General features: G+C 46.2%; 1 protein-coding gene across 1 annotated transcript in view; it reads left to right on the top strand.

Annotated features, from left to right (window-relative positions):
- The window catches only part of efr3a (EFR3 homolog A), a 463,079-nt gene that overhangs the window by 349,872 nt on the left and 99,990 nt on the right, over window positions 1–13,217 (top strand). The window contains exon 9 of the mRNA XM_084327782.1: window positions 11,939–12,112. Within this exon, the coding sequence (XP_084183908.1) occupies window positions 11,939–12,112 (174 nt within the window). The remainder of the gene's footprint in view (window positions 1–11,938; window positions 12,113–13,217) is intronic.

The raw sequence follows: 13,217 nt of genomic DNA, 5'->3' as shown, positions 1-13,217 counted from the left end.
TCTCATAGCTCCATACACCCTGTAGCTGTGTTCTCATAGCTCCATACACCTCATAGCTGTGTTCTCATAGCATCATACACCCTGTAACTGTGTTCTCATAGCTCCATACACCTCATAGCTGTGTTCTCATAGCATCATACACCCTGTAACTGTGTTCTCATAGCTCCATACACCCTGTAACTGTGTTCTCATAGCTCCCTACACCATCTAACTGTGTTCTCATAGCTCCCTACACCATGTAACTGTGTTCTCATAGCTCCATACACCCTGTAACTGTGTTCTCATAGCTCCATACACCTCATAGCTGTGTTCTCATAGCATCATACACCCTGTAGCTGTGTTCTCATAGCTTTTCCCACAACTCATATTGGGTCTATATGGACCTTCTCAACTATAAACATTCTAAATGGGCCCATGTTTGTGTCCTGGTGCAGTGTTTGCTAATATCAATAGCTGACCAGATATAGACTTGGGCCCAAGCTGTTCCCCTAGCAATGGAATTCTACCGAAAGGTTCTATAGCACATGTGTCAAACTCCAGGCCCGCGGGCCAAATCCGGCCCGCCTGGCATTTTTATCCGGCCCCCAGACAGAATTAGCGTATCAATACATTTTGGCCCGCTGCCTCGCCTAGGCGCAATTCAACTGGCCTGTGACAGAAATCAAGCGCACCTCACGCAAATGTCCCGACTTTTCAAGAAAACACAGAGCGTTATCTGCACCTGTGTAGCAGGTGCCACCTAGCACCTGCCACGAAATTCGACCGTGCCTCGAGTGGGAGTCGAACCCCGGCCGTCTGCACCGGGGCCGACATAACAAACCGTTGCGCCAAGAAGGGAATTCCCCTCTAAGCGCTCAGTTTGTATGCCTCTGGGGAGTGAGTTTTACACACTTCTATGTGCCGTAGTCACACTATCGCGGCACATATCCGTTACATTCACCCCCCCTAAACTCACACCACCCAAGGCATCCGGGTCACGGCACCACTGTAGCAGGTGCCACCTAGCACCTGCCACGAAATTCGACCGTGCCTCGAGTGGGAGTCGAACCCCGGCCGTCTGCACCGGGGCCGACATAACAAACCGTTGCGCCAAGAAGGGAATTCCCCTCTAAGCGCTCAGTTTGTATGCCTCTGGGGAGTGAGTTTTACACACTTCTATGTGCCGTAGTCACACTATCGCGGCACATATCCGTTACACCTGCATTGTGTTTTTATTGTATAAAATGCATCAGTCTGCTTTCGTGGACCATTAGAGGAGGACCCAGTATTTAGTCTTCAGTTGTACCTTGTGTTTTTATTTACTTTCACTTTTTTAAAAGCTTGTCAGTCGTCCGTTTGCACTCGACTCAAGCCGTGGTATTTTTCGGTTGCATCTGATTTTACTTCGAGTGGATTATTGTTAATTCATCATACCTACTCTGAAATCAAATCCGTGGAAATTATAGTTTTTTGCTAAAGATAAGTGAAAGCTATGGTAGAAAGCGATGCTGAGGTGAGAGATGTTTTCTTGTGTTGTGTGTGTGTGTGAGATAATTCTCCAAGTCCAGCAAGATCAGCTAATAGAAATACAACTTCCAATAACTCCAAAACTGGCGCACAGAGGCAATATGCTCAAAAGTGTTAAAATCTAAATATGCACCCGTGGGCTGCAAGTTGAGCGTCACTGGCATATGGCATTTTTATATTGCCATAGTCTGAACAAAATTGGTCTTAAGTTATTGCTCCATGACTGAGACTGAGTCCATCTGCTCTGAGTCATAGCTTTAACTTTTCATGCTCCTGCATTGCTTGCCTCCACTTCTCCTCATACCTCATTGTCAAATGTAATCAGTGTGAAGGTCTGAAGGCAGGGACCTGCTCATATATTGCTTTTTTTTATGTACGGAAGTGAATCGGAGGGAAAACGTTTCTGAGATTGAACAGTCTGGTCGATTATCTGTCACTAGGAGTTTTTCTGAAAGTGCAAAGGAACATTCTGTCCCAGCTTAAAATGTCCCTTCAGTAGAAAATCAGCAGTCTTACCTCTATCTAAAGACATCTATGAGTCCCTTTCATCCACTGTAAACACCACCATTCCGAGCTCCTCGTTCACTTCCATTCATTTTGAGGACCATGTTTAAATATAATACTTCTGAAGTATAAACAAATTATATAGCAATATTATTCTGTGTAATATATTTTTCTGGGTCAAAAGTACTTGAGCTAATGTTAACAGTAAAGGAACTATTTCCCACGTGAAGTGTAGTTTGATCATCTGTCAACTTGTCACTGTTCTCAAGCATAGTAACAGAAACAGGGGCAAATTCACAAAGGGATTGCGCTTCTATTTCTGGCGCTATGCCTGTGCAAATAGCCCCAAAACAAAGCTTGCTATTTCACAAAGGGTGAAATACCATGCTAACTGTGTTGCCATCATCATTGCATCTCTGTGCGTCCGTGCTATTTGTGGGTATTTAAATGAGGTAAAAAGGGGTGGAAAACGTGCCCCTTTCTATGCATATTGCCTCGTTGAAAAACACTCCAATTCACAAAGATCAGCACTAATTGCCAGAGGCAGTTAAAGTAAAGTTATTTACGTCTTCAGAGAGTTGGTGGTAACTAAGCGAATTTATACGGGGTGTCATGGCCAACGTCTCCGGTGATCCGGTCGATTAGGTAATAATCACAATAAAGAGAATAGAACCCGCACACCAGTGGCGGCTGGCCGATAGTGGGCGCTAGAGCGCCGCCCTCCCTGGTTAAAAGAAGAAGAAGAAAAAATATATATTTTTTTTTTTGGGCCCTAGAAATAAAATAAACATGTTTAAAATGAATAATATTTACTAATTTTAAGTGTTTGTGTTTCCAATGCACAATATAACGTTAATATATCAAATATAAATAATTTTTTTCATTAACAGGAAGTGACTGTCATACTGAATCATACTGTGTCTAACGTCTATACTTTCCGTAGCCGCATTTCTCTCGGGCTAGACGCAATAGTGCTTACAGTGGGCGTGCACTGGGTTCATCGCTGTATCCGTCGCAGCCAATCAGTGCGTAACGCGCTGTGCGTTGAAATATGATGTATTATGATGGAAGCCGGGCGCGTTTTCAAGCGGTCTATATCATCTAAGCAAGCAGCGTCTATACTTTCCGTAGCCGCATTTCTCAGAGACGCTCTCTGATTGGCCGACGCCAGATTCTACACTGTAGCCACTCTTCGAAGTTGGTTAAGGTTAGAGTTTGTCTTAGAGCGTGACGGCAAGTTCTTTCGACGGTTAAGCTTAGGGACTCTTTCAAAGTTGGTTAAGGTTAGAGTTTGTCTTAGAGCAGGGCGATAGAACGCCAGGTAGTTTGCAGGCTGTTCGACGCGGAAATGGGCAAAGACAAAGACACAGCTCATCACAGTATTGTTGTGTTGTGCTAACAATAAGCTATCTGGACAGTGGATATACATCAACAGTGTGGGACAGTGGACATATACACTTTATCAAGCCCTCCTGAACCACGTTTCAACTAAACAGTGAGTTAATGCGGTCTCTCTCTCTCTCTCTCTCTCTCTCTCTCTCTCGCTCTCTCTCTCTTGCTCTCTCTCTCTCGCTCTCTCTTTCTCTCTCTCTCTCTCTTGCTCTCTCTCTCTCGCTCTCTCAACACAGCGTGTTATTGTTGTTGTTAATTGCGCAGCGGGTGACGCATAATGGATGAATGAATGAATGGTAACTTGTTTAAAATGACAAGATATATATGTGTTCATTATTGCATTGATCATACGTGTACTAGTGTAGTATGAATGAACTCGAGTCTCGACTTAACGTTGGTAACGTTATGTCGAGTCAGCTGTCCGCTTGCCCCCCCCCCCCCCGCGCCCACCCAAATGTAGTTCACACCGGCCGCCACTGCCGCACACTCATATGCTCCAGAATAAATTTTTTATTTATAACGTTTCGTCAGGTCCATGAGGAGTAGACGCTGGAAACACGATCAATAAAGTTTATTCTGGACTATATGAGAATGTGGGTTCTATTCTCTTAACTAAATACAACTTCATTTCTCACTCTAAAAATATTCCCAAGTCTGAAAATATTTTCACTGGCACAGTGCCTAACTTTGGCCTAAAGATTCAGCACCATGGACAGGTCTGCTCAAACAAATTTATTTTGGGATGACATGACAAACAAATGCAATGACAAAGGTAGTGACAAAAACAAAGGATGCAATTGTGTCATGAAAATACAAATTAAGAAAGCTCTATACATTACGAAATAAATGAAATACAAATGGTGAAAAATACTGTTATGTCTATCTGTTATAGAAACGAAGAGCTATTGATCCATCAGGACTTCCAATCAATTCACGATTGTCCTAGGACAAACAGCCATACTGTTGCATGGGCAGTATAAATGTTATACTATTTTACCATATCAGGAGCAAATTGCGGAGCAAACTGCTCCGCGAGCCAACTGCGCTGCCAGATATCAGAAGCAAATTGCACACTGTATGGGCGTGTTTGCTCTAGTATATCATTTGTGCAATATCTTTAGTAAATAGGTCCTTAACTCATTCAGCGCCAGTCACGAGAAAAGTCGGGTTAACTCTCCAACCATTCAGCGCCAATCACAATCACAATCACTTTTAATAGCTATATATATACATTTTTCATCCATCCAGCCTGATCTTATCATTGGGAATCGGAGCTCGCAAAAGGGCAAATACCGCCGCCTACGCCTTCCAGCCGGTATTGGACTCTATTAGAAATGGTGTAGTTTCTTTTCTGGGCCGATCTGAGCCGTGCGGGCGGGGTTTAAATACTCCGGCAGGAGGGCGGCTGGGTGGCGCAGCGGACATTGCGCTCGTCACCAACGCAAGAGACACCGGTCTCGAATCCGGCTGTCAGCGTTGCCTCCGACTTGCGCCGGCCGTCATACTGACTCAATTGGCAGAGTCAGCGGGAGGGAAGTCGATGGGTGGTAATCTGGTCGTTGTAAACAGCGACTCCTACAGGTCAGTCAGGGCGCCTGCACAGCAAAGACAGGAGATGGCGGGGGCAGTGTGAGCCTCCCACACGTTACACCTCGCCAATGAGAGTCCGCGCTGGCAGGTGAAAAGAAGTGGCTGGCTGCCTCCACATGTATCGGAGGGGACATGTGATGGGCTTCGACTGGCCAGTGGGGGTCACATGCGAGCAACGATCAGGACAGGGGAGGGAGAATTGGCACGAGAGGAAATTGGGATGGGAGAAAAATCACAGAAAAAAGGAGGAGAAAAAGTAGGTAAAAAAATACTCCGACAGGACTAGCACTTACAACGATACATATGCGATGCCCCCCACCCCCCCCCTTCATATGCAATGCCGGACAATGTGGGATGGACCTCCACGAGCAGTATTTGGAATGGCGATCAGATAGTTGGATTCTTTTTTTTGCATTACATCAGAGACCAGGTTAAGGACTCTATATATCCAATCTTGCGTTGATCTGATATTTCTTTCTACCGCGATCGAAGCTGTGTGTGTGGACTGTGTGTGTGCTTTTTACCATTGGCTGTGGTGGGGGGGGGGGCGGGGGGGGGGGGGCGCCATTTCATGTATGCACGAGGAGACATAATAATGATAATCTAGCGTTGATTTCAGGAAGATTCGATAATCAGGTGAAAAATGACAACGTGATAAGGGTATTCCACTAAAACGCTATTATCGCGTCTTTTCCTGGGATTACTAAGAATCACAAACTATACTCTTCAAAACGGTATAAAACGGAAATGTACGGATGAAAAAACAATCTGTTTTGTGCTTGTTGACTGGAAGCAACTTACTGACTATCGACGGGTGTATTAGACCCATAGCTCTAATATAAGATATATTTTAAGCACTCGCAAATGTCGCAGTCTCCCCATTGATTAAAGCAATGGCGTTCTAGCGCCCCCTGGTGCTGATTGAGTTAAGACGGAGCACATAGCGGGCGCAAATCACACGCAGTTAACTTAACAGTGCTATTATTGGCTGCAATCCATTATTTGTGAATTCACCCCACAATATTTCTGACACTGGGAATACATTCCCTAAGGTCCATAGATGTCCCTAGATGCCAAGAACATGCTAAATGACCTCTTAGAAGTGGAGCAATATTCCATTTACTTGGGCAAACTTTCTGAAAATATGGTTAGGGCTTAAGAGGTTAATGTCGTCATGATTTTATCCAGACATTTTATGGGATTTAAATGGAAATTTCCCCCAGGAGTTTTTATACAAACCCGAGTAAGCCAGTCCACAATGAGGAATGAGAACTGGTTGATTTGTGTTCTTGAAGGGGAGATATTGGCGAAAATGACCCAGATGACATTTCACTTTCTCAACCAACATACATGTTTCCTTCTGATACACAACTTGGGACACGAGGGTGGGTAGCAGGAGATCCACTTTATGCCTTGGAGGCGTGATGCTAACTAGGGTTCACAGCACATGGGAGGTGTTACTTGGTACTGGTCCATTTTCAAAGTTGTAGTTCATAAATTAGGATTTAAAAGCCCTGACACCCAATAAATATATATTTACTAGTATTCATTTAAAAAATGTGGTTCTCAACAGATCTCACTCTTTCATTGAGTGAAAGTTAGCCTAAGGAGCAAATATACAGTATATAAGTCACGATTGTGGTCGTAGGTTTCACTCTCTCCACTACCCACTTCTAGTATCTGGAATTCTGGTCTTCATCATATCTTAATAACCAAGATCTTCTCAGACGAGTTCAACAATCTCATCAAATGTGCCTGGTGTGAGGGCGGCTGAGTGGCGCAGTGGGCAAGGCGCTCGCCACTAACGCAGGATATGCTGGTATCGAGCCCAGCTCTCGGCGTTGCTACCGGCTTGGCCGGCCGTTATACTAACACAATTGGCAGTGTTAGAGGGTGGGAAAGCCGGTGGGTGGGGATTGGACGTTGTGGACAGCGACTCCTACAGGTTGGTTCGGTGACGCCGGTGCGGCGGAAACAGGAAGTATCGGGGGCAGCGTGAGCCTCCCACGCGTTACTCCTTGCCACAGAGTTCGAGCTGCTGCAGTGAAAAGATGCGACAGGCTGCCTCCTCGTGTACCGGAGGGGACACGTGATGCAAGGCTTCTATCCTCACTACAACCGACCAGTGGGAGGCATAGTCTAGCAACGTTCAAGACAGGGGAGGGAATAATTGGAAATACGAAATTGGGATGGGAGAAAAATAGAAAAATAGAAAAATGGGGAGAAAAAGTGGATCAAAAAAAATGTCCCTGGTGTGCAGCTTGATGTCTGTGAATTTGGGGGTCCATGACCATGATTAGGGCACGCAAACTGAATGGGAACTCTGACGCAATGTTATTTTTTTTTTATGAGGCCTAGAACTCGAGCAGAATTCTTTATATCATTTTATTTTTATGGACAGATTCGACCACAATGACATTGCAAGCAACTGCCCATTGTGTTATATCACAGTATTTTAGCTACTTTTCAATAGTCACCTCTGGAGCAAGTTGGTACACATTATACATCTATTTAGATGCCCTTTCTCAAGGGCATTTTGGCAGTATTGGCATTGTCTGTACCGGGGGTCGAACAAACAAACCTGCCATCCTGGTGTTTTACCCCATTTTCATCTGCTTTTCTGTTTTTTTTCTCTTTAAAAAAATGCCTTCTTGACAGGAAAGAGAACCAGTGAATATGTCTCAGCAAACATCAGAGTTCCACCCAATCTCTGGTTAGGTATGTTTTGTGTGATTATACTGTAGTGTAGCATCGCTCAATCAAATTGAAGCTTCATCATCAACACATCTTTGGATTACATTTCTTGGGAAATACCCCTGTTTGCCATCTTCCCCGGAGGAATCAGATAAGAAGATTGGCATCAGTTTCATCTCTGTGTCCAGTAGCCCCAGAGAGTTCCAGGTGCATGCTAGCCTAGCTTAGCACAAGGACTGGAAGCAGTAGGAAGCAGCTAGCCTAGCCTAGCACAAGGACTGGAAGCAGTAGGGAGCAGCTAGCCTAGCCTAGCACAAGGACTGGAAGCAGTAGGGAGCAGCTAGCCTAGCTTAGCATAAGGACTGGAAGCAGTAGGGAGCAGCTAGCCTAGCTTAGCACTGGAAGTAGTAGGGAGCAGCTAGCCTAGCTTAATCAAAAGTGAAGAAATACAACTTCCAATAACTTCAAAACTGACACACAGATGAAATTGATGCCAATCTTCTTGTCTGACTCTGGGGTACATGGTGAATAAGTGTATGTCCCAAAATGTTGGAGCACTCCTTTAAAAAGAGAAAGGACCAATTTCAATACTATTTTTATTCACAGTTGATACAATATTGTATCTTCAGTGGGCTTTTTTTTTGGATGAAGGTTTTAATTTGGTGTCCTATTTTGGTTCTATAGCCAAGTTGTGTGTGTTATAGAATAGGTCTGTGAGATGCGATCCCTTCCTTTGTGCTGCCGTAATTTAGACCATAGTTTTTTAGATCATTGTCCATGTTGTGACATCTTCCCTTGTTCAGTGATGGAATCCATTTTACCCCACAATGTGTATGTATATCCTCTACCCATGTGACCTTGAGATGACTGTAAAAACATAAAATGGATGGTTGGCAGAGGGCCAAAGAATGCAACTGGACATGAAACAGAACAGTCCAACGGTGTTTGAGGTAGTCTTTTTTTTTTATATAATAAAACACAAGTTACTTGTGCTCTAGTGATACGGATAAGAGCTCAATGAAGAAACCCAATCCCCTTGGCAAACATCTACGCTAATCCTATGCTATCCCTCCACCGATGACATCCTGAGTTCACCTGTACTCTTCTACTTTCAATTCCTGCCACTAAGCTCTTCAAAACCTGGCTATGTCTCCATGTATACCGGCCTTGAGAAAGACTAGTCTTACAGCCTGACATAATATGCCTCAAAGTTGCTGTCTCTGAACACAGTGGACACAACGACACATCTACTCACTGTTTTAGCTGTGGTGTAGGGGTTGTGTCTAGCAGGTCTAGCAGCGCAGCTGCATTCAATTAATCTCCAATATAGAGGAGCGTCTGCAGCCATTGGTCTTACAATAGACCACTTCCGCGTTAGATTGAGCTCATGGTGGAGAGAGCAGGGGGAGAAAATCCAATAGACTTGTATACGCCTGAGACTCCTAACACGGAGAGACCAATCCCAAGTCGATCTGCACTTTCTTGGCCGAACTATAGTAACTTTTTCGCACCTACTCCCCAACTCTGCAATTGCGCAGATTGATAAACCTAGATCCAGAGAGACTCTGTGGGCAATCTGCACATGCAGAGTTGGGGAGTAGGTGCGAAAAAGTTACTATAGCTCGGGCCAAGAAAGTGCAGATCGACTTGGGATTGGTCTCTCCGTGTTCATGACTCAGGCGTATAAAAGTATATTAACACTGTTGAGTGCCAGCCACGGCATAATTCGTTATTTCATGCCAACCGTTGAGTGCCAGAAACGAGATATGCCGTTTTTTAATCGTTATTTTTTTTATTAGCGATTTCCATTCATATTTCATCAATCTAGCCTCACGTTACCACTGGCACTTTCTCTGAGCTCGAATTGGGAAAATACTGCCCCCTATCGTCTCTCCGGATGGTACTGCACCCCATTGGATTGGACTGAATGAAACGCATGGGGAAAAAAGAGTCCAGAGTCTTTTTGGAGAACATCTGATCTGAGGTAAGGAATCTATTTTACCAGTATTGGGATAATCAGAGCTGTTTTCACCTATATATCAACTTGTCCCGTGTGTGTGCGATCAGGAAATAAGATAATCGATTTTTCAGCCCGCTTCTATAGCGTGCATAAGTACACATATACTATCGGTAATCTAGCGTTTATTTGAAAACTATTCATAAATAGGCCGAAAAATGACAACGTGTTTTGTGTATTCCAGTAAAGGGTGATTCATGTGGAATCTTAATTTTTTTCTGAAACTTTAAAAAAAACTAGCGTTTTTCAAAATGCTATAAAACGGAAATGAACCGATTTTAAAAATAAAATAAAATAAATCCGTTTCGACAATGTTGACTGCAAACAAGTCATTGATAAGCGATGGTCGTATTAGGCACATAGCCATAATTTAAGATATAGTTTATGCGTTCACAAATGTGAGCGCTCTGTCATTGAATAGAGCGTTGGCACTCAACGGCACGGCTGGCACGGAAAGTGGTAATGTCAAGGCTCTCATCCACATTCATTCATTTTCTCCCCCCGCTCTCTCTCCCATGATTTCAGAATTACCAGAAGTGTTAGGTGTTTTGAATGAGGCTGGTTGGAGAGTTCAGGCTTTGGTAGAGGTGTTACTTTGAAGTAGGGCACCTGCAGACTCGGAGGCCTGCTACCTAGGGGTCACACAGGAGGTGTTACTTTGTGCTTGTCCATTGTCACACTTGTAGTTCATAAAGTATGTTTTAAAAGCCTTGACACAAACAAACAAACAAAAATAATTCTCTATTCGATGGTCTCAGCTCTTGACGGTTAAATATAAGGTTTTAATTACATTACTTTTAATTTATTTGGCTGTAAAACGTTTGTTTACATTGGTAATGTTTGTAAACACTACAGCGAAACAGACGGAAATGCAGGCTTTGGAATGGGTTAAAAAAAGAACGCTTATTTTTCCATCTACAAAACAAAGAATAGAGGTGGATATATGCCTAATGGTAAGAAAAACATCCTGGATTGGGTCTTAAAAGACACTATCAAGTTTCAAGTTTCTTTATTAGTTGTCATACAGAATACTTTGCATGAAATGTTTCTTTCTGTGTTGCTCCTGAGAGTGTGCTAGATAATAACAAGATAGTATAAAATAAGTATAAAATAGGAAGTCAAGAAGTCAAGTACGTAAACAAGTGTAAACAACAAAATTGTAAACAACAAAATTGTTCAGTGTATCTATATATACAGTCTACAGCTGGTACAAAAATTGTGAGGTATAGCTTAGCTTGTGGCGCCACCTTGTAGTGGTGAGGTGCAATAAGGAATGAGAATGATGTGCAATTTCCTTACCAATAATATAAATATAAAGTGTAAAGTGTGTCTAAAGTGGGTGCTACAGTGTGTTTATTTAAAGTGAGTGTATGTGCGCTGTGGGTGTGTTGATGGTTTGCTTATTGTTCATTGTTCATTGAGAATCCTGATGGCCTGGGGATAGAAGCTCCTTCTGAGTCTCTCTGTGCTTGCCACTATCCATGATTTGCAGTATGATCTGTTGAAACACTGTCGCCCTGCAACTGGCTTTGTTCATGTAGCAAGGTTGAACAGTTTATTTTTTACCTTGAAATGTATTCCTTTTATGAAAGGAATAAAGGTATGACTGCTAAACATGGGCTTAAAGGTTTTTGACCACTAGAAATTGGCGCTATAATTTGCTAGAGGTGTTTCAGAAATCAGAGCCGATCTCAGTCAATCACCTGTGTGGAATAATGATCCCCTCCCCCCTCAAACAATATCCCAGTCATGTTCCAACCCCCCTCCCATTCACTTTTGTCTCTCACCTGATACCACCCCCCCCTTTTTTCTAATCCCCCCCTCCTGGCCGCCTTCTCCAATCCAATACCTGGGCCATCCTACCCATCCCTTTCTCTCTACTATAAAGACCTAGGTTTTACTGGATTCTCAAGCTCTTTGGAGGGATACTAGGCCTTGTCACTCCTGGAGTCATCCAGCAATAACTCTCTACCTATTTGTACTTGATACTCTGTTTGAGCTAAATAAAGTTGTGTTCTACATCTGGCTGAGTACATCCTTACTCGTGGTAAGTTCCTCTACACCCATATTCTTATGTCTGACCACACACACACGCATGCCCAGACCATCACCTGAAACAATATCAGGTGGTACACACCTAAATAGGCGGATGCACCTGTACTCTGCAAAGCTTTTCTCACTGTGTGTCTGTGTGTGGTGTGTGTGGTGTGTGTGTGTTTGAACATGCGAGTCCAGGCCCCACCGTGCTGGAGGTGTTCAACACGCTGCTGAAGCACCTGAGGATCAGCGTGGACCTGGAGCTGCTGGGAGAGACGTCCAGACGCAACTCCAGCATCAGCGTGTCGTCAGGGGGGCGGGTCAAGGAGAGCGAGGAGCGCATCGTCCAGAACGCCATCATACAGACCATCGGTCAGTCCATGGGGGAGTGGGGGGGCAGTCTGAGGGGGGGGGGGGGGGGGGGGGGGGGGGCAGTCTGAGGGGAGTGGGGGGGGGGGGGGGGCAGTCTGAGGTGGAGTGGGGGGTTCAGTCTGAGGTGAGTGGGGGGGGGGGGGGGGGGGCAGTCTGAGGTGAGTGGGGGGGGGGGGGGGCAGTCTGAGGTGGAGTGGGGGGTTCAGTCTGAGGTGAGTGGGGGGGGGGGGGGGGGGGCAGTCTGAGGTGGAGTGGGGGGGGGGGGGGCAGTCTGAGGTGGAGTGGGGGGGCAGTCTGAGGGGAGTGGGGGGGCAGTCTGAGGGGGAGTGGGGGGGCAGTCTGAGGGGGAGTGGGGGGGCAGTCTGAGGTGAGTGGGGGGCAGTCTGAGGTGGAGTGGGGGGGCAGTCTGAGGTGGAGTGGGGGGCAGTCTGAGGGGGAGTGGGGGGGCAGTCTGAGGGGGAGTGGGGGGGCAGTCTGAGGTGAGTGGGGGGCAGTCTGAGGTGGAGTGGGGGGGCAGTCTGAGGTGGAGTGGGGGGGGCAGTCTGAGGGGGAGTGGGGGGGCAGTCTGAGGGGGAGTGGGGGGGCAGTCTGAGGTGGAGTGGGGGGGCAGTCTGAGGGGGAGTGGGGGGCAGTCTGAGGTGAGTGGGGGGGCAGTCTGAGGTGAGTGGGGGGGCAGTCTGAGGGGGAGTGGGGGGGCAGTCTGAGGTGAGTGGGGGGGCAGTCTGAGGGGGAGTGGGGGGGCAGTCTGAGGGGCAGTGGGGGGCAGTCTGAGGTGAGTGGGGGGGCAGTCTGAGGGGGAGTGGGGGGGCAGTCTGAGGTGAGTGGGGGGGCAGTCTGAGGGGGAGTGGGGGGGCAGTCTGAGGGGGAGTGGGGGGGCAGTCTGAGGGCAGTGGGGGGCAGTCTGAGGTGAGTGGGGGGGCAGTCTGAGGGGGAGTGGGGGGGCAGTCTGAGGTGAGTGGGGGGGCAGTCTGAGGTGAGTGGGGGGGGCAGTCTGAGGGGAGTGGAGGGGGGGGGGGGGGGCAGTCTGAGGGGAGTGGGGGGGGCAGTCTGAGGGGAGTGGAGGGGGGGGGGGGGGCAGTCTGAGGGGGAGTGGGGGGCAGTCTGA

The sequence above is a fragment of the Notolepis coatsorum genome, assembly GCF_963971535.1.
Source record: "Notolepis coatsorum genome assembly, chromosome: 13".
NCBI classification, from domain to species: Eukaryota; Metazoa; Chordata; class Actinopteri; order Aulopiformes; family Paralepididae; genus Notolepis; species Notolepis coatsorum.
The sequence above is the reverse complement of the archived record's forward strand: the minus strand, read 5'-3'. Positions and strand labels throughout refer to the sequence as shown.